The 17,422-nt window shown below is 39.4% G+C and overlaps 3 protein-coding genes across 9 annotated transcripts; 1 reads left to right on the top strand and 2 right to left on the bottom strand.

Moving 5' to 3' along the window:
* Window positions 1-100: 100 nt before the first annotated feature.
* LOC148341398 (spexin prohormone 1-like) lies at window positions 101-12,631 on the bottom strand. Of its 6 annotated transcripts, none has more exons than XM_088287762.1 (8): window positions 12,421-12,624; window positions 11,890-12,018; window positions 11,040-11,188; window positions 10,722-10,802; window positions 10,499-10,556; window positions 10,334-10,396; window positions 10,106-10,192; window positions 9,708-9,913 (listed from the first exon to the last, which is right to left on the bottom strand). In XM_088287762.1, the coding sequence occupies exons 3-8, from the start codon at window positions 11,043-11,045 to the stop codon at window positions 9,849-9,851; spliced, it is 360 nt and encodes a 119-aa protein (XP_088143888.1). In that variant the 5' UTR covers window positions 11,046-11,188; window positions 11,890-12,018; window positions 12,421-12,624; the 3' UTR covers window positions 9,708-9,848. The 6 variants fall into 6 exon arrangements, with proteins under 6 accessions (XP_088143891.1, XP_088143885.1, XP_088143886.1 ...); XM_088287761.1 differs by having other exon boundaries at window positions 11,040-11,185; XM_088287763.1 differs by having other exon boundaries at window positions 10,334-10,393; window positions 11,040-11,185.
* On the top strand, window positions 1,794-10,311 carry gys2 (glycogen synthase 2). Of its 2 annotated transcripts, XM_088287758.1 has the most exons (17): window positions 1,794-2,008; window positions 2,993-3,174; window positions 3,670-3,861; window positions 4,272-4,457; window positions 4,882-5,026; window positions 5,340-5,457; window positions 5,628-5,748; window positions 5,830-5,936; window positions 6,013-6,072; window positions 6,156-6,234; window positions 7,720-7,833; window positions 7,934-8,060; window positions 8,248-8,343; window positions 8,424-8,587; window positions 8,704-8,784; window positions 9,299-9,550; window positions 9,806-10,311. In XM_088287758.1, the coding sequence occupies exons 1-16, from the start codon at window positions 1,885-1,887 to the stop codon at window positions 9,527-9,529; spliced, it is 2,127 nt and encodes a 708-aa protein (XP_088143884.1). In that variant the 5' UTR covers window positions 1,794-1,884; the 3' UTR covers window positions 9,530-9,550; window positions 9,806-10,311. The 2 variants fall into 2 exon arrangements, with proteins under 2 accessions (XP_088143884.1, XP_088143883.1); XM_088287757.1 differs by lacking the exon at window positions 9,806-10,311 and having other exon boundaries at window positions 9,299-9,646.
* A 127-nt stretch (window positions 12,632-12,758) lies between the features above and the next one.
* Window positions 12,759-16,854, bottom strand: strap (serine/threonine kinase receptor associated protein). Its single transcript, XM_088288211.1, has 9 exons — window positions 16,404-16,854; window positions 15,666-15,801; window positions 15,512-15,593; window positions 15,368-15,440; window positions 14,916-15,015; window positions 14,660-14,797; window positions 14,354-14,490; window positions 13,767-13,916; window positions 12,759-13,617 (listed from the first exon to the last, which is right to left on the bottom strand). The coding sequence occupies exons 1-9, from the start codon at window positions 16,513-16,515 to the stop codon at window positions 13,556-13,558; spliced, it is 990 nt and encodes a 329-aa protein (XP_088144337.1). The 5' UTR covers window positions 16,516-16,854; the 3' UTR covers window positions 12,759-13,555.
* Between the last annotated feature and the right edge of the window lie 568 nt (window positions 16,855-17,422).

Here is a 17,422-nt window from a genome sequence, read left to right as displayed (position 1 = left end):
ACTTCCCGATTGAAGGTGAAATCAATTTAATGAAGTGGCACTTAATCAACATCTGGCATATGACCTTAAACCATTCCATTAAACGTGTTCAGAATTTGTCATTTAAATGAGTAAAAAAATAAAGCCTCATGTGTAATAAAATGGAAAAACGGATTAAAAATTGAACAGCAACAAGAAAGAGATTTAACTGTGAATGGCATTTTACTGCCACCTAGTGTCAAACTTAGTAATTACCGAAGGCATGGTCAAGCGTTTTAATAATTTCACATTTCTCTTATTTGAGTGTTGAAGAACTGCTGAGATGAAGTAAATGTAATTTATTTGTCACTTTCCCCATGACACAATATTTGGAGTCCAACATGGGACACACAAGTCAAAATGGGCTTCAGGTCAGCACCTCCAGTTGTCGCGGGAAGAGCGTTGGAGGTGAGAATCTGCTTGTTCGGGCACTTTTAACAGCTCTCCTGTAGATGGAAGCGTGATTGTAGCGCTTGCCGAAGCGAAGGCCAAACGGGTTGACGTTGAATTTATTCCTGCGGTCGCTGCACAGGAGCTGCTGCTGGGTGTCGTTTTCTCCCAGGGAGAAGCACAGGTTGGGATCCTCCAAAAAGTCTCCCATCGTGCTTCTTCTGGAACGGATGGAACCTAATGGAAAATGGCAGAACAATCCCTTTGACAAACACAATAATAGTGACGTGGTTCATAAATTGGTTGTAAATGAATAAAAATCGAACAAAATAGACACTCGCAGGTATATAAATTAGTATTAAAATGCTTCCAGTGGCTTACCCGTTCCGTGCGATTCCTGCTCCGGTAGAAATCCTGAAAGAGACGCTCCGAGACACCCTGCATCTTCACCAACAATCAGCCCGCACATCATAACTACGACTGCAAACTTCATCTTAGGAGAAGACGACGCTATCTTCCCAAAAGCTGTAAAGTACGCCGTTATTATTTTGCAACTCCAACGATATGATCGCTGTCCTCCATTGCGACTTGTTTTATATCCCACTCGAATAGGCGACCTTGCACCTCGGTGGCTCGCAGCCAATCACGTTTATCCGTGTATCAGTGACGGTAAATTGCGGAGCAGAAATGCATCATTCATTCGTTTTTCTCAGAAATGTTGACACCTCAGTTTGGAGTTTGCTTCAGCCATTTCGGTAAATGAAAGTTGTCATTGTCGGGTTTGGTTTCAACATTGACGTATGTCGAGAAACCTGATTTTAAACCATTTCAGTAAAATTCTTATAAAGTCAACATTTCAACCATTTATATTTATTGGAACACATAATAAGAAAGAGGTAGAATGTTTTATCCGGGTTTGGTTTATTTGGTTTTGGTTAATGTGTGAAGCACATTGAGTTATCATTTGCATGAAATATGATATATAAGTTATATTTCATGCCTTGTCTTTCCTTACAAGCTGCAAATTTGTTTCCTGTCGTACAGCTGGATCAGTTGCACTGGGATTTTTTTTTACGATGCACCAAAAATAAATAAATAAAATAAAATAAAATTAAATAAATAAATAAATAAATAAAATAAATTAAAATACAATATAATTAAATTAAATTAAATAAATGGCTGGGCAGGCACTCCAGAAAGCCAACTGTGTAACACAATTAAAAAAATTTTTTTCCAAAATACTTCTACTTAAACAGAACTTTCCGGCTTCATACATGACATCCAAATTTTGCTGTCACGTGTGTGTGTATGTGGGCTAAAGGTTGGCAGCAGTAGGCGGGTGGGCGGGAGTTCTTTACCCCCATCAGACCATTTTCTATCTTGTCGTGCTGTCTCCTGAAAGTCCAAAAAATCTTCCCCGATTTTGCTGCCATTTTATCCAACTTTTTTTTAGTGGTTTGTTTGTTGACATTGAAAATGCCACTGTCCCGGTCTTTGTCGATGACATCTTTAAGTGGCGTACTGCCAGTTTGGGAGGAGGATGACTTGCCTGTGGAGGACCTGCTTCTCTTCGAGGTCGCCTGGGAAGTCACCAATAAAGGTTTGATGCTAACTTTTCGTTTCGGTCGTCTAAAGGGTGAATGAATATCCTGTGCGTTGGAATAAGTATCTTTTGGACTACATTTGCCTATAAGGACGGAATTCTACTTCGAACTTCGCGTCTGTTAGTTCAAAATAAATTGTAAATTAAATTTAATTATTTTTCTGGAAGACTCAAAGCTTTGTGACCGTGCTCCACGCAGAGTAAATATTGAAAGTCAGAGAAAGTGGAGACAGTTCAATGCCTTTGAAAAGTTACACATTAAGCTAGTGAGACGGTACAAGCCATTTCTATAGGTGGAGCTCGCTATTTTCGCAATAATGTCATACATTTCGAAAAGCATGTAATAAGGAGCATATTACATACTAATTTTTCAGAGGAAAAACATCTCATTTAAAATAATTTCATAATGGTTTTCATAGTGTTTTATACAAATAAGGATTTATTTGGTCGTAGAGCAGTATTAAAAATATACATATTATTATAATTATTTTTATTTTTATTATTACAGTTAATTTTCAGTCTCAGTCTGGTATGCATTAGTTACTTTTCGTTTGTTTGGTTTTTTTTTTAACCCTAACTGGTCACGTCGTCCAGTTCAGAGGCCATTCATGCCGTCCTCGGAGATAACGTCATTTCAACGTCACTGTGGGCTCAGTAAGCATTAATGGTCTTTCATAACCGTTTTTTTTTTTCTTTCTTTGTCAAGAGAAAAACAAACACTTCCATGTGTTTTAAAATGGTACAAAATGGATACGCTGGATGTGTTACACAACGCAAGCTCACCGAAGGTGAATGCCAGCTCAACATTAGCTGTGCATGAAGTAAAAGCACTTTGTTAAATCTCGAACCAGAATGAATAAGAAAAAGTCGAGCCACTGTACACATACAAACAAAAAAAAAAAACTCTGATTAAAATTCAGAGACGATTTCGACTTTATAACAGGTGGATGTAATAATTCGTCTTGGTTTGCGTTGGTACAGTCGGAGGAATTTACACTGTGATCCAGACCAAGGCCAAGATCACTGTGGACGAATGGGGGGAGAACTACTTCATGTTGGGGCCGTACTTTGAACACAACTTTAAGACACAGGTGGAAGCCTGTGAGCCACCTTTTCCTCCAATCAAGAAGGCCATGGATGCTCTGATCCAAAATGGCTGCCAGGTGAGAGACATGTTGTATTGTGTTGTTCTACTTTTACCACTCTCCATTTCTCTTTGGTTTAAATAAAAGCTAAATAAGAATTATTGGAATTGTTCAGAAATGGTTTTATAATTAATGTTCGCAACACATCATATCATGAATTTTAATCAAATTAATCATTTAATTATACAATTGAATTAAATAATAATTATTTAAATTCGATTTTTTTTTTTCTCATGATTTATTTTTCATTTATACATTTAACCACTAGATGGCAATAGTCCACCACGGACCACCCTCACTGAAATCTGATATGGCCAGATGTAAGAACTGATGAAAAATATTCAAATGCTTTTATATTTCTCATATCACACATAAAACATGACTTTTACTGGAATAGAAATAAATTAAGTTAATCAGAGAAACAACTTTTACATATGCTATGTGAATATCGTTTTACATTTCTTTTAAGGTTATCCCACCATTTTCACACCAAACCTATGAAATTTGTTAAAGGCTTATTTTGGCCGCTGGCTAATTGAAGGCAGTCCCTACGTGATCCTTTTTGACATTGGCTCTGCCGCTTGGAACCTGGACCGCTGGAAGGGGGACCTGTGGGAGGCCTGCAACATCGGCCTGCCATACCAAGACCGGGAAGCAAACGACTCTCTCATCCTAGGCTCGCTGATTGCCTGGTTCTTCAAAGAGGTCACTAGTTTCTCATGAAGCAAAACAGAACCCCTTAAATCAAGGCCACTATCCTGTTTGTTTTCCATCTAAATCAATAAGGTCTGCAGAGAATGGATAAGGATCCTCTTTCTAGTGATGGACAAATGAAGCTTCATGAAGCACTTGTGATCCTTTTTGACGCCTCTAGATGGCGCTCTCGGTCAAAAGAGCCAGTGGAAATGTATTCAATTTCTATTGTACTAGTCTTCATTTTGAAACCAAGATCACCATCTAGTGGAGTAACAAATATCACAAGTGCTTCACGAAGCTTCATTTTCCCATCGCGACCTCTTTCCTCATGTTCAAAAATAATTCGATAACAGAGAGCAATTCTGGACTAAATTCCTCTCGGTGTTGAAAAAAAAATAATCCTGCACTTTTGTTTCCAGTTAACTGACCAGCTCGGAGACAAGCCCAATGTCATTGCGCATTTCCACGAGTGGCAAGCAGGCCCGGGGCTTATTCTGTGTCGCTCACGGAAGATCCCCATGGCAACCATCTTCACAACTCACGCAACACTGCTGGGACGATATCTCTGCGCGGGGAATGTTGACTTCTACAACAACTTGGATAAGGTGGATTTGAAATAAAATCTCCGAAATCTTTCATAGTAGACATTTTCGTTGTTAATCACGTTATTGGTAACAACCGTTACTTAGTATCGTAACAAATAGAATACGGTGTTATTTCATGGAAATGGACCACAGACTGAAGACCTTTAAAAGATCTTCGAGTATTATTAAAGATGTTGAAATGTGTGTGAATGGCTTGGAGTGGAGTTTTGTAATTGGCCCATCGTAAAGGTCAACACGGAGCTAAAGGCCACTCACCGGCTGAGAGGATAATTGACAACAAACTTGTACCGTTCGCCCTGAACATTAAATCCATATTTTGTTCATCGGTTTTATGGATGGAATCATTTGGAGTGCATGATGCATTTTCCACTTTGCACTGGGCAATGTTTAAATCTTAACTTTTGTCTGTGTACATGCGCTGTAGTTCAACATTGACAAGGAAGCTGGTGAACGTCAGATCTACCATCGCTACTGCTTGGAGAGAGCTGCCGTCCACTGCTCCCACGTCTTCACAACAGTCTCACAAATCACCGCCGTGGAGGCCAATCACATGCTACATAGAAAGCCAGGTAGAATTTGTTTAACTCGTTCAATCCATAAAACATACATAGGCCTTGCCTCCCGAAGACGTATTTATACGTCTTAGCCTTTTTTTTCCCTTTTTGTTAGTTTTTTTTCGTCATATCTCTCATTTTTTATAGCATTAGAACACAATATTCTGTTGGCCTCGTAAAATCAGTCAAAATCCAGAAAACCGCTGGAATTGAGGGGTTCCTCGAGTGAAAATCTCTGGGATTAAATGATTAATTAGAATTTTGGTGATAGATGATCCTGTGGTCTTATCTGGGGGCAATCTATCTCCTTTTAATGTTTATGCAACAGATGTGGTGACGCCGAATGGACTTAATGTGAAAAAGTTCTCAGCCATGCATGAGTTTCAGAACCTACACTCCATCAACAAGGCTCGCATCCAAGAGTTTGTCAGAGGACACTTCTACGGGTAAGTGAGTCTTATCGATCAAAGACACGCTGCCACTCCCAGTTGTAATTTCCTGTCAAACTAAACCTAAAACAAAGTGAATTAAAGCTTTGATATTTGAAGCAAACACACATCTTGGCTAACTCAATTGTATTGAATGAATTTTCAACCAATGCATTTGATTTCAACAGACATCTGGACTTCAACCTAGATAAAACACTATTCTTCTTCATTGCCGGGCGCTACGAGTTCTCCAACAAGGGAGCCGATCTTTTCCTTGAGTCGCTATCCAGGCTGAACTACCTGCTTCGAGTGAGTCTGCAAATCTGTTCAGAGCAGTCTACTACCTGTGTAAACTATTTGATTTTTTTTTTTGCTCAATATCCTCCACAGGTCCACAGAAATGATGTGACAGTGGTCGTTTTCTTTATCATGCCAGCTAAAACCAACAATTTCAATGTGGAATCCCTGAAGGGTCAAGCTATACGTAAACAGCTCTGGTAAGCCCCCCCAAAAAATAAATACATTTTAAAAAATTCTGACTTACAATTTCTACATGTGGTTTCAATTCGTTAGGGATACTGCCCACGCTGTGAAAGAGAAGTTTGGGAAACGTCTCTATGACGCGCTGTTAATGTAAGAATAGGTTGGGGTTTTTTTTTGTAAAATAAGCCTTTATGTGATCAAATCTGTGCATAATTAAATGTTGCTGTAATCAGAGGCAAGATTCCCGACATGGACTCCATTCTGGACCGAGATGACTTCACTATAATGAAGAGAGCCATTTACGCCACTCAGGTACTGTTCAACTTCAGGATCAGTCCTGGTTGGGTTTTTAATATCGAGATATGTTTGAGATTCTCCAATGTGACATGTTCCCAAATTGCAATATAATGGGTCCATGCACTTTTTTTTTTTTAAATAGTGAATTCTACCATGCTAACTTTGCTGTACTCTAATAACCTCAGCTCTCAAAATTTTTGTGAATGGATAAAGCATTTCCCAAGTAGGGATCAATGAGAGTGATGACGCCTCCCGCTACTGAATTACGAGTACGGTATGCGGTGGATTCTCATGTGTGGTAAACCATGAATGAAAGCCAGGGCAATAACTAATCTGAGACTTAATTACATTCTCCTATCCCCCCGTCTGTGGTTTAATAGACCGGTTGTGTCAGCGTGATGAATGTTATGACAAGACAGTTAAAATGTAAATCCTATTAAAAGGTCTTTCTCAATTAAATGAATTTATGTTAATGTCAATATTTCTGAGATTTCAAATCGAAGGCAAATGGGACTGACGACACGTCTGGTCGGGATGATGGACCGGATGTCCTCATGGGTACCTGGAGGATGAATTGTTGTGATTTGTAGCTTTTCATCTGCTGTGTCCTCATTTTAATCACAGCCGCCCTTTGCAATAACCAGCGTGTTTATTTCACAAAGTTTTACAGGCAGTTACTGTCAGGAAATGTGTCATGCTGCGGGACAAACAGGTTTAAATGACAAAAACTTTTTTTTTTTTTAGATCTGTTACATGTGAGATCAGAAAAATAAACTTGGTGAAATAGTATGCGGCCCAATTACCAATTTATTTATTTTTTCACGCCAAAACCACCTTAAAATATACTTAGCTCTTTAATTACCACGAAAATTATGTTTATTAGCGTATACAATACACTGCCCCAACATACCATAGCACAGGGGTGTGCAAACTTTTTGATTGGCGGGCCACAATGGATACTAAAATTTGACAGAAGGGACCGGACCAGTTGCAGACGGATGGAATGTTTTTGGTAACCTCATATCTTCGAAGAAAAAAAAAAAAATAATTTTAAATTCAAGTGAACAAAAGCGTTATACAATATATGTCTTTGAAAAACCACAGTATTTAGAAAATAAACCATCAACAAGGTTAATTCATTTAATTTTTTTTCACGTTCGGCGGGCCGGATGTGGCCCCCGCGCCGTAGTTTGCCCACGCCTGCCATCGCAAGAACCGTGATGATTCGGAAAGATGCGACGAATGAGCTGACAAAAAAGACACTGTGAATAATAAACATGGCTCATAATAATTGACTGGAAGTGGAATTAAGACCCATTAAATCACAGCTGATCACAAGGAAATGATTGGAAACTACAAGTAGAGCAGTTTTACGCGGCAGTTTTCTGGGTGAATAATCACATCTGATTAGTCACACACGTAAAATGTAAAAAAAAAAAAAAAAAATGGATCAGACCACAACCTAAAAAGAAAAAAATCCCTAATGTCCGCTCGATTTAGAGACACAGCCTCCCTCCAGTGACAACCCACAACATGCTTGATGACTCATCAGATCCCATTCTAGCGAACATCCGACGGATCGGCCTCTTCAATTCCAGGAATGACCGTGTTAAGGTACTAGCATCCTTTTGTTGCGTCATCTGACTGGACTTTAGCCAACTTAACTGGACTCAATTTTTAAGTGTTTCAAATGCCATTGGTTTCTCCTTCCTAGGTCATCTTCCATCCCGAATTTCTATCTTCCACGAGTCCTCTGCTGCCACTCGACTATGAGGACTTTGTCCGTGGCTGCAACCTTGGAGTATTCCCCTCCTACTATGAGCCTTGGGGATACACACCAGGTACGGTTTTTAAAGAGTGTGCCAAACCATGTTACAGTCTACTTGCACTGGGGGCTACGTTGGGGCAGGAAGTGATCAGATCCAACAGAAGGAACTGGAGTTGAAAGAATTCCAAGTCAGACTACTCGATGTTTGTGTTTTGTATTACTCCTTTTCATGCATAGTTGAGTTTCTTCTGCTTCTTCAGGTGAATGCACCGTCATGGGCATTCCCAGTGTGACGACTAATCTTTCTGGTTTTGGGTGCTTCATGGAGGAGCACGTATCGGACCCTGCTGCCTATGGTGCGTACACACACGCGCACCTACATGACGTAATTGCTAATTATCCAAAAGTAATACCTTTTTCCTCATTCTCTTCTCAGGTATTTACATCGTGGATCGGCGGTTCCGTTCTGCCGAGGAGTCCTGTAACCAGCTGACTCAGTTCATGTTCAATTTCTGCCAACAGTCACGCCGTCAGCGCATCATCCAGCGCAACAGAGCAGAGAGGTTGTCTGACCTGTTGGACTGGAGATACCTGGGACGGGTTTGTGAATGCAAAATAATCCCTATTCAATTTGGGAAATTACATTCAAAGTGTGTTCTGAATTTCTTTGATAAAAATCAATGATGCTGATTCAATTACTGACTTCTCATTCACAGTTCTACATTCACGCACGCCTCCTTGCGCTGAGCAGAGCGTTCCCGGACAAGTTTAAAGTGGACCCCACGGTGCCATTGAAGGTCAGATCCAAAGCTTGAAATTAATAATGTATTAAGGTATTGATTAAAAAAAAAAAAAAAAAAAAAATCAGACCTTTACCAAAAGATTTTCGATGAAATGTCAACACAATGTTGCACTGCTTCACATTAGTCGAGCTGCATATATTTTGTGAGCCAAGAACTACTAATTAAAAATAAAGTGTTGTTTAGCCCGTTTATGAATTTTTAGAAGCGCTCATGCACTGAGTGACTCGGATATTTTTCAGGCCTTAATTGGCAACTTAGCATTTGGGTGATTGACAAGCCGTCGATTTCAGGGGTATATTGCGCGTCCTTATATCATATGAATATTTCATATGCGTTACCGTACTTTTTTATTTTATATATAGCAACAATTTTAAAAAATTCATTTTTTTTCTGCCTCACTGCTTGCTTGTGAATCTTGAAAATCATGTTCTATTGGGTAGCGATCAGGGTGGCCATTTTCTGATTACAGAATAAAGAATTACCCAGCATTCATCTTCTCTCTCCACAGACAGAGAGTTACCGCTATCCCCGGCCATACTCAGTGCCCCCCTCCCCGTCCGTGTCTGTCCACTCCACACCCCACCACAGCGACGCCGAGGATGACAACGACGACGACGACGATGAGCCCTACGATGAAGACGAGGAGGCCGAAAAGGACCGACTGAACATAAGGGCTCCTTTTGTCTTGGGTGCTACGCCAGAAGGCAAAAAGCAACATACAGGAGAATCCGGAAACTGATTTTCGGGATTCCTAAAGAGTGTGAGATCAGACTCAACGTACTACACCCAAATGTTATGCTTTAAACATTTCTCGGCACACAACCTTTTTGACACAATAAAAAAAATGTAATATGGATGGATTGCAATGCAGTAAGTTCAACTCACAAATGCAACTTCACGTAACACAAATGGCCCAATCCATTCAAATTGAGTTTATTAAAACGTCACATTTCAAATATACAGTTCTCAGATTTGCCGATACAATGTACAAAACACGTCGTTTTTCCTCGCACAGAAACCAACGACGACATCCATCCGAAGTAGGAAGCGGACCGCTTTCAGAAGAATTCTCTCTTCCACACTGGCATCTCCTGAAAGTACACTTCCTCTGGGTTTTCATCTGCTGCGAGGAAAAGAAAAAGACAATAAAAATGATAATAAAATAATGCAACCCTTGCACACAGCCTATTTGAAGCATCGACTGCAAGAAAAAAATTGCCTGTTTACCCAAAAAAAAAAAAAAAAAGAATCTGTCTTATCTTGAATTGAGAATACAGAATAAGATATTTTACTACTCTTATTTTGCTATTCTTACCTTCATCCCTGGCTTGCTGCAAAAAGTTGAGCAAAATAGTGGCAGCCTGGTCCACACTCAGCTTTTCTGTGTTCTGACTGCGGGTCTCTGTTACGAAAAAAAGACAAGTATGGATTTATTATGACTGATTTAAATTTGTTCCAATTGACCACAACAATATTCATAAAATGTTGCGTGATGAAGGACTCATTAAAAATTTTTACTGATGTGGTAATGTAACGTTTGTACCTAAGTGTAAAGTGTCATACACGTCCCCCTCTTTTCGGTCCTCCGAGATGAACCGGCGTCCTTCTGAGAAATTGCACAGAATAAAAAAAAAAAAGAAGCGCCGCATGAAACGCGCAAGATAAAATTTTGAATGAACTAAAACGTGAGTCGAGCTACAGTACGTACGAGTGCCTTTAAGATAGAGCATAGCTTGCGGAGTCCAGTTTCTCCTTTGGAAAGAGCTCTTTAAGTAAGAAAAATAAATAAATAATTTCAAAATAAATACAAAAATCAATAAAATACGATAAGATAAAATAAAATAAAATAAATAAATATCAGAATTTGACTGGTTCATATTTCTGGCAGTTTATGAAAAAAGGGGGAAACAAAAAAAAAAAACAACCCTTACCTTTGGTGCACTCCAGGTTTGCGTGACAAATGCAACCAGTAAGAGAGTGAGAATATAAGTTAAAGTGATGGTCTTCAAACCCTGCGGAAGTTAGAGAGGAGGAATCGTTTTAATATTCAGGTAGACTCATGTTACAACATTACAATGTCATTAAATTATTTTACTTGTCATTTCTGAAGTATAACATAGCGCTTTCTGCCTGATATGTATTTTGGTTACGAGACGCGTCAAAATGATAAACGACAATACCAAGCACTATTCAAGAAATACAAATTATACCTTCAATTATTTCATTTAAGAGAATATTAGAGCACTTACTTTCATGGTGTAAGATATTTCGCAGATTTGCTGTCCAGTAGCCAAGCCGAGAAGGGTGAAAAGGTCCTGAATCACTTCTGGTGCTCTTCCGCGTCCTCGTATTTATACCCTCAAGACGGGAAAGCCTCACAATGAAGTGCCCCCCTCTTCTTCATGATGCCAGCAACGATAGGTCACGCCAATTTGATGAACGGGAGGGGGCGGTTGGGGAGTGTGAATGAATGGAGGCCACCGATCAATTCAACGTGTTCATTGACTGGATGTAGTACGCTGTAAATATTTCTGAATTAAAAACGCTGCCGTAAGCAGTTGTAGCTCGACCAGCAGTGCAATTTTTCAGAATGATGATATTGTAGGGTGCTGGGTAAGAAGGCCAATGCAAAATGCGGCAGCTGATGTTGCCACTGTCAATAGCGTCAGAAGGATTATTTTACCATGGTTGAATATTGATATTTGACCCTTGTGCACAGACGCAAACAATGAAGAGATGAGAAATTGATTTTTCTTTTTAAACCAAAGTACCACCTTTCCAATAATAAATGTGATGAGCATGCAGATTTGGTTTGGACGTAAAGGTTTGCAGTGTTGCATCTATGACACTTTGTGCAAAATGCAAGGGTCAATGCCCGAGAGAATTCTCTTGTGTACATTTTTGAACAGTGATGATTTAGATACTGTATCTTCTTATATGGAAGCCAGCAATGTGCTAATAGATAAAAATAACAACCTTAGAAAGAAAACGTTAAAGAAGATCGATGAGGGGACATCTTGATAAAATGCAAAATGCAAACATATAGCAAGATAGCAACCTGATGGATTGAAGATGTGTATAGACATCATTTTCCCTTGCCTGGATGAAGGTCACCAAGGTCCTCCTCTGGAGCCAGGCCTGGAGGTGGGTATCGTTGGCGAATGGCGAGCACCCGGACCAGCACCATGAGACCAAGCCGAGCACAGCCTGAAGAGGCAGCATGGCTCCCTGGGAACATGAATTTGAGTTTTTAAACTATAGGTGATAATGAAAATTAGAAGAGCTCACTCAAAATTTTAGAGTGGAGGCCTAACTAGTTGGGTACACACAGCTGAAATTTGATGAAACCGCATTTATTGTAATTCAAAGTCTGTGGACTATCAAAACTGTAGAATGTACCTTGTATTGTAAAAATACATTAAAATATTTTAGAGTTTTACTTCACAATACTTACCCTAGTCTTTTTCAAATCTGACTTACAAGTAATACACGTTTTAACACAAACTGACACTGTTCTTGATTAAAATTAAGCTAATAAAACCTATAAAAGGCGACACGAAAACTAATTAACTTAAAAAAATACAAAGCTCAACACGATATAAAAACAATTAAAATTGAAAAAATGCAAACCTGTTAGCATCGAACCGAAGTCGTCAAATATCATCAAAAATACGATTCGTAGGCACTCAACGTCATTACATTTGTGACAAAAGTACACAATAAATTGTTTTTGGCACAATTTACCTCAAATTGGGCAGATTATTCAAATTCGTAGTTAAAAAATCGTGTAAATTTTAAGAGGACAGGTGTCGACACCGGTAGTGTAGCGATCTGAGGTGCGTGTATGGAGCGGTGCTGCTCGGCGGGATTGTGGTAAAAAGAGGAACTGCAGTACCGTAATGTATGATATGGAGCGCATTCAGAAATATGAATTTGTGAACGCTAGTATATGTACACGAACTGCACTGTACAGCTTTCATGAAAGATTTAATAAGCATCGTTTTACATGGGGCGTTGCGATTCAAGATAGCAATGATTAAAAAAAAAATTATTCGATTTGACAAAAAACATTTAATAATTACCGTATTTTTGGAGGGGAATAAAATATCTACATCACTCATAAAAAATCTCACTTTCATTTATTACACTGAAATAAAACAGCAACGCGTTTCTTTATTCAACCACTGGTTAATAATAAACCAACCAAAAAGGTGACATTTCATCTGTTTCCACTTTTGTCACAAAACATTCGTTGACATGTACAATTAACTTTTTCTTAACGATTACAGCAGCGGCGAATCCTTAAAGTAATTAAACAAAAGGCTCTTTAACATAGCACGACAGTCTCCTGCATTGTGATTGAAGTGAAAACAAAAGCCTGGGGTCTAGCTCATTAAATACCGTAATATAACCAAAATGGAACTTAGCAATGTCCTTATGTATAAATGTTTAAGCAGACATACGAACCAGGCTGATCAGAGAGAAAGCAGGCAGCTATGAATGAGCGACACACACGTAAAGCTCTACTGCTTGTCTCTGTAGCCCTTATTGTCTACATGCCTGCGTAAACCTGTGTGTGTGAGTGTCAGTTTTTGTTTTATGACAGACAACTCGGCCATAATTTCAACATCAGTTCCTGATCGATGGAGATGCTCTGGACTCTTCTCCTTGCTGGGGCCTGATAGGACTCAACCGGGACCACCGTGTCAGCTCCGTCTTCCTTGTGTCTTGTCCCCCCCCCCCAGTCGGCAGCGCGCTTCTCTCTTTAGGCTTTGATTTCTGGAGGTGAAGTATATATCTGCTCCGAGTTCTCTGCCACGAGGTCCTCTGAAGAGTCGCACAAAAACATAAACTGCACTTTTAACCAAATTTTAAAGCACAGATTTAAAATTTGTATTAAAATGAGTTATTTTCTTTTATATGCCTTGCATTGATAAATATCTATAAGAAGTTTTTTTAAAAAGCGGCACAATTACCAGGAAGAACACATTTCCAGAGGCCATAGGTTTTCCCCACTGCCGTTTGCCACAAACGAAGTGTACCATCCTCAGAGCCGCTGGCGTACAGTTCGCCATCCGGACTGAAGCGGACACAGTGCACGGGACCAAAGTGACCTTTGTAGGATTCTGTGGACGAGAGAGAAAAAAATAATGATGTTTGACAAAAGGATTAAATATGCTCAGTGTATAATTAACCAAATTTTACATTAACCAGTCAGTCTGGATAAAAAAAAACTTGCTGTTTGATACAGATTTACAACAATTAGTACTGCGTTTTGGCCACAAGAGGGCTCCCAATCACCAAATAGTTGTGGTTGGATATTCACGTTCCAAGATAGATATTAGCAGCTCCAATTTTGTTTATTTGGGGGAAACATCAAGCAATTTACAGTTCACAACCTTGACTACTAGTTATGAATGTGTCACACCTCAGCGAAAGTTCTCGGTTACGCATGGCATCAGTCCTAAACCCCTTGTGGGAAATTTTCAACCACGCACACATATTGTCAGATTGAGACATAATCAGTCCTGAGGAAAAAAGCCAAACTGGTAAAACTTCTTACCCAGCTCTTCTTTGGTGCTGTAGTCAAATTTATAGAGCTTGAAGTCCTCTCCGCCAGCAACGAAAAAGTCCTTATCTGGGTGGAGGGATGCCGAGTTGATGGTAGCTGGGGCATCCACAGACTTGATCAGGTCAAGGCTGGATAATTAAATTACAGCTTAGTTCATGTCACAATATCTTTTGGCAAAAATCACAGCTCAAAATAAAAATGAACATTCTCTTCGGAAATGATACAATAATATAATTATTATCAACTGGAGCTCACTGGATTTTTTTTCACGGCTGCGCTCCAGACTCTGTGACCTACCTGAGAGCGTTATAAAAAGCGATCGTCTTTCCGTATGTGATGACAAGAATCTCGCCTTCGACCACATATTCCATGCTGCTCACGGACGTGTCAAACGTCAGTGTCTTCACTACCTCCATGGATGTCCTGTCCCACAGTCTGGTAAAAAAAAAAAATAAAATAAAATAAAATAAATTTTAAAAAATTTATTATTTGTATCCCAAATTCAAATTCAAACGGAATTCTCTGCTCATCAAGGAGCACCCTCTTTACTGACCGTATGGTTTTATCATCTGCCGCTGAGATAATCTGTTTGTCGTTATTACACCACAGGGCCTTCTTAATAGGTGAGGTATGACCGGCAATCTCTTGCGGCGCTGAAAACACAAAACGTACCCATGAATGCATTTCAGAAATTTTAGCCAGTACATGCAGCAAAAATAATTTTCTAGCAGAAATTGATGATTAAAAAAAATGCTAATTTGTTCCCTCAGTTTAGGATGTTAATTTGTTTTAAACTTTAGACAATGAAGGAAATCAGCGTCCAATGAAAAAAATGTGGGAAACATTGCCATCTAACGGCCAGAAAGCGCAATTGCAGTTTTTTAAAGTGGAAATCAGCTTTTCCTCACACCCTGGCATTAGAGGGGCTTCGTACCCTCCTGCACTGATTAAGCACCATCAAATAATAAAAAAAAAAAAAAAAGTTAATTTCACTTATCCACTCACCTGCATCTGGGCTACTGAGATCATAGATGCGCAGGAGCTTATCATTTCCTCCAGTCAATAGACAGTTACTGTCCTAAGAGGGGAAAAGCATCTACTGTAAATAAGTAAATATCTACTTGAAATGATTACGACTTTCACACTCACCTGAGTAAAGGTGACCGTCTTTACAATGTGTTTGTGTGCCAATGTGAGGACTTCATCACCACTGACAGCATCCCACACTTTTCTGGAAAATATAAGGAAACGGTCATTATGATCAATTGATATCAGCAGTATCGGTCGGCAATTGTCCACTCACGCTGAGAAGTCGGCCGCAGCAGTGGCTGCCTTGGTGGCGTCAGTGTTCAGAGTGGCTCCCCAGACAGCACCTTTGTGACCCAGAAACGTTCCAATCCAGTCCCCTGTGTCTCCCTGGCGCAACATGGGCTTGCCATCTGAAACAAAAGATAAAAATCACAGTGAACTTTTTCTTGACTGCATTTTATTCATAGAGCACTTTAAAAAATCACTGTTCCGTTCGAACTAAACTTCTCTTTTGGTTTCATTGAAATTCAAGTAATTCATTGCCATCTTTTTCCTCAGCAGGACATAGATCTGACATCTGCCTAGAAGTGGAATGATTTTTTTAGAGGAAACCTAGAGGCAACAAATACAATGAAGACAGCAGGGGACCTAAAACTGAACCCTGTGGAACACCTTACGGCAGTGCTGCAGAGCGGGAGTCAAAAGATTACTGTGGACCACCGTATCGAATGCTGCAGTCTGATCCAACAAAACAAGACAGTCTCCGGTGTCATGAAACCTGACTGCAAAACCTCCATGACGTCATGTTCATGCAAGAAAGATTTCAACTGTGTGCACCACTTTCTCCAGATGTTTTTTTTTTTTAATAAGACAGACGGCTATCACCTTGAACAAGACAGATTAGAAATCAAGATGAGTGATTTTGAGTAAATAGGAAATTGACAGCAGTCCTCGTTGTAGAAACCAAATATGAAAATGACCGAGATGACAGTATATGTTATGCCAGTCTCACCTTTGCAGGCGCTAATGAGAAAGTAGCCAAAAGGAGTGATTCCACTGAAGGCCAAATCCACCACAGGCCGGGTGTGACCAGAACAAGTGAGCGGAGTCTGTCTCATCGCCATGGTCCTTCAACCGGGCAGGTGACGGTTGGCACTGATGGGGGGCAAGAACCGGGTGGCACTTTAGCTGCTAGCTAGCTGGTGAAGCTAACACAGGAAGGGAAACACGGTCGAAGTTTACAAGGCGAGATCCGTTCTATTGAAATTGCCAGTTTGTGACTGTTTAATGTATACAAACGGGGGAAAATTCACAGCGTATTTTAGCCAAACTTGAACGGCGGGTCTCCTTCCCAGCAAAGGAATGGCTATCGTGCTAATAGCTACAACATAGCAACTAAATAGCAACGTGCAATGCGTTGGAACTACTGCAAGGTTGATATCACCCGGCATTCCGCACACCACAGTAGGTTTACACTTCCGGGGAAATATTTTCAAAATAAAACATTTGTTTACAAGGGTAGTATGACTTAACATATTTTTAAAAAATCAATTACTAGATTTGTAACTTATAATTTTTTACAAACGCACCCTTTTAGATGGTTTTGATTTAAAAATGAATAATAATAATTTCAATTATAATTTAACGGTTTGTTTGTGAATTTTGTACGAGTCCTAAAATATTTTAATTGAGCGTCGCTGTTTTTTAAATTGTATTTTAACGGCATAAGAGACTGTCTGTATGTGTTTTATTTTATTTTATTTTGTCAGGTTGCTGTCGTCTGCTGGACACTAATGTTCACACGTTACAATAAATTTGTATTTATGTACCGCACAATGTTTTTTTTTTAACAATTTAATGTGTTTTGCAATGATATAAAATCAAACAGTTGCAATCATATTGTATAGTAATTCACTGATTTCTGATCCATTTCACTCATATTTGCTTTTGTTTTTTTATTGCACACCTTTATTATTATCAATAACGTGATCGCATAAGGGTCACCACCAATAATATTAAAACGGCATTAAT

This window comes from Idiotropiscis lumnitzeri, chromosome 2, assembly GCF_059441095.1.
Source record: "Idiotropiscis lumnitzeri isolate Australia: NSW breed Sydney's pygmy pipehorse chromosome 2, RoL_Ilum_1.0, whole genome shotgun sequence".
Taxonomy (NCBI): Eukaryota; Metazoa; Chordata; class Actinopteri; order Syngnathiformes; family Syngnathidae; genus Idiotropiscis; species Idiotropiscis lumnitzeri.
Note: the sequence above shows the minus strand (reverse complement) of the source record. Positions and strands in the feature narration are given on the sequence as shown.

Coding starts and splice junctions, on each gene's coding strand:
- gys2 (XM_088287758.1), top strand. CDS start 1,885: ATGCCACTGTCCCGGTCTTTGTCGATGACATCTTTAAGTGGCGTACTG. Junction 5,749..5,829: donor GGCTGAACTACCTGCTTCGA/GTGAGTCTGCAA, acceptor TATCCTCCACAG/GTCCACAGAAATGATGTGAC. Junction 8,344..8,423: donor ATCGGACCCTGCTGCCTATG/GTGCGTACACAC, acceptor TTCTCTTCTCAG/GTATTTACATCGTGGATCGG.
- LOC148341398 (XM_088287759.1), bottom strand. CDS start 12,454: ATGATATTTGACGACTTCGGTTCGATGCTAACAG. Junction 12,019..12,420: donor CTTCGGTTCGATGCTAACAG/GTTTGCATTTTT, acceptor TCATGTTCCCAG/GGAGCCATGCTGCCTCTTCA. Junction 646..11,889: donor CCTTGGTGACCTTCATCCAG/GCAAGGGAAAAT, acceptor ATTTTCCATTAG/GTTCCATCCGTTCCAGAAGA.
- strap (XM_088288211.1), bottom strand. CDS start 16,515: ATGGCGATGAGACAGACTCCGCTCACTTGTTCTGGTCACACCCGGCCT. Junction 14,798..14,915: donor GCAGATGATAAAACCATACG/GTCAGTAAAGAG, acceptor TTTTTTTACCAG/ACTGTGGGACAGGACATCCA. Junction 14,491..14,659: donor GCTTTTTATAACGCTCTCAG/GTAGGTCACAGA, acceptor TTAATTATCCAG/CCTTGACCTGATCAAGTCTG.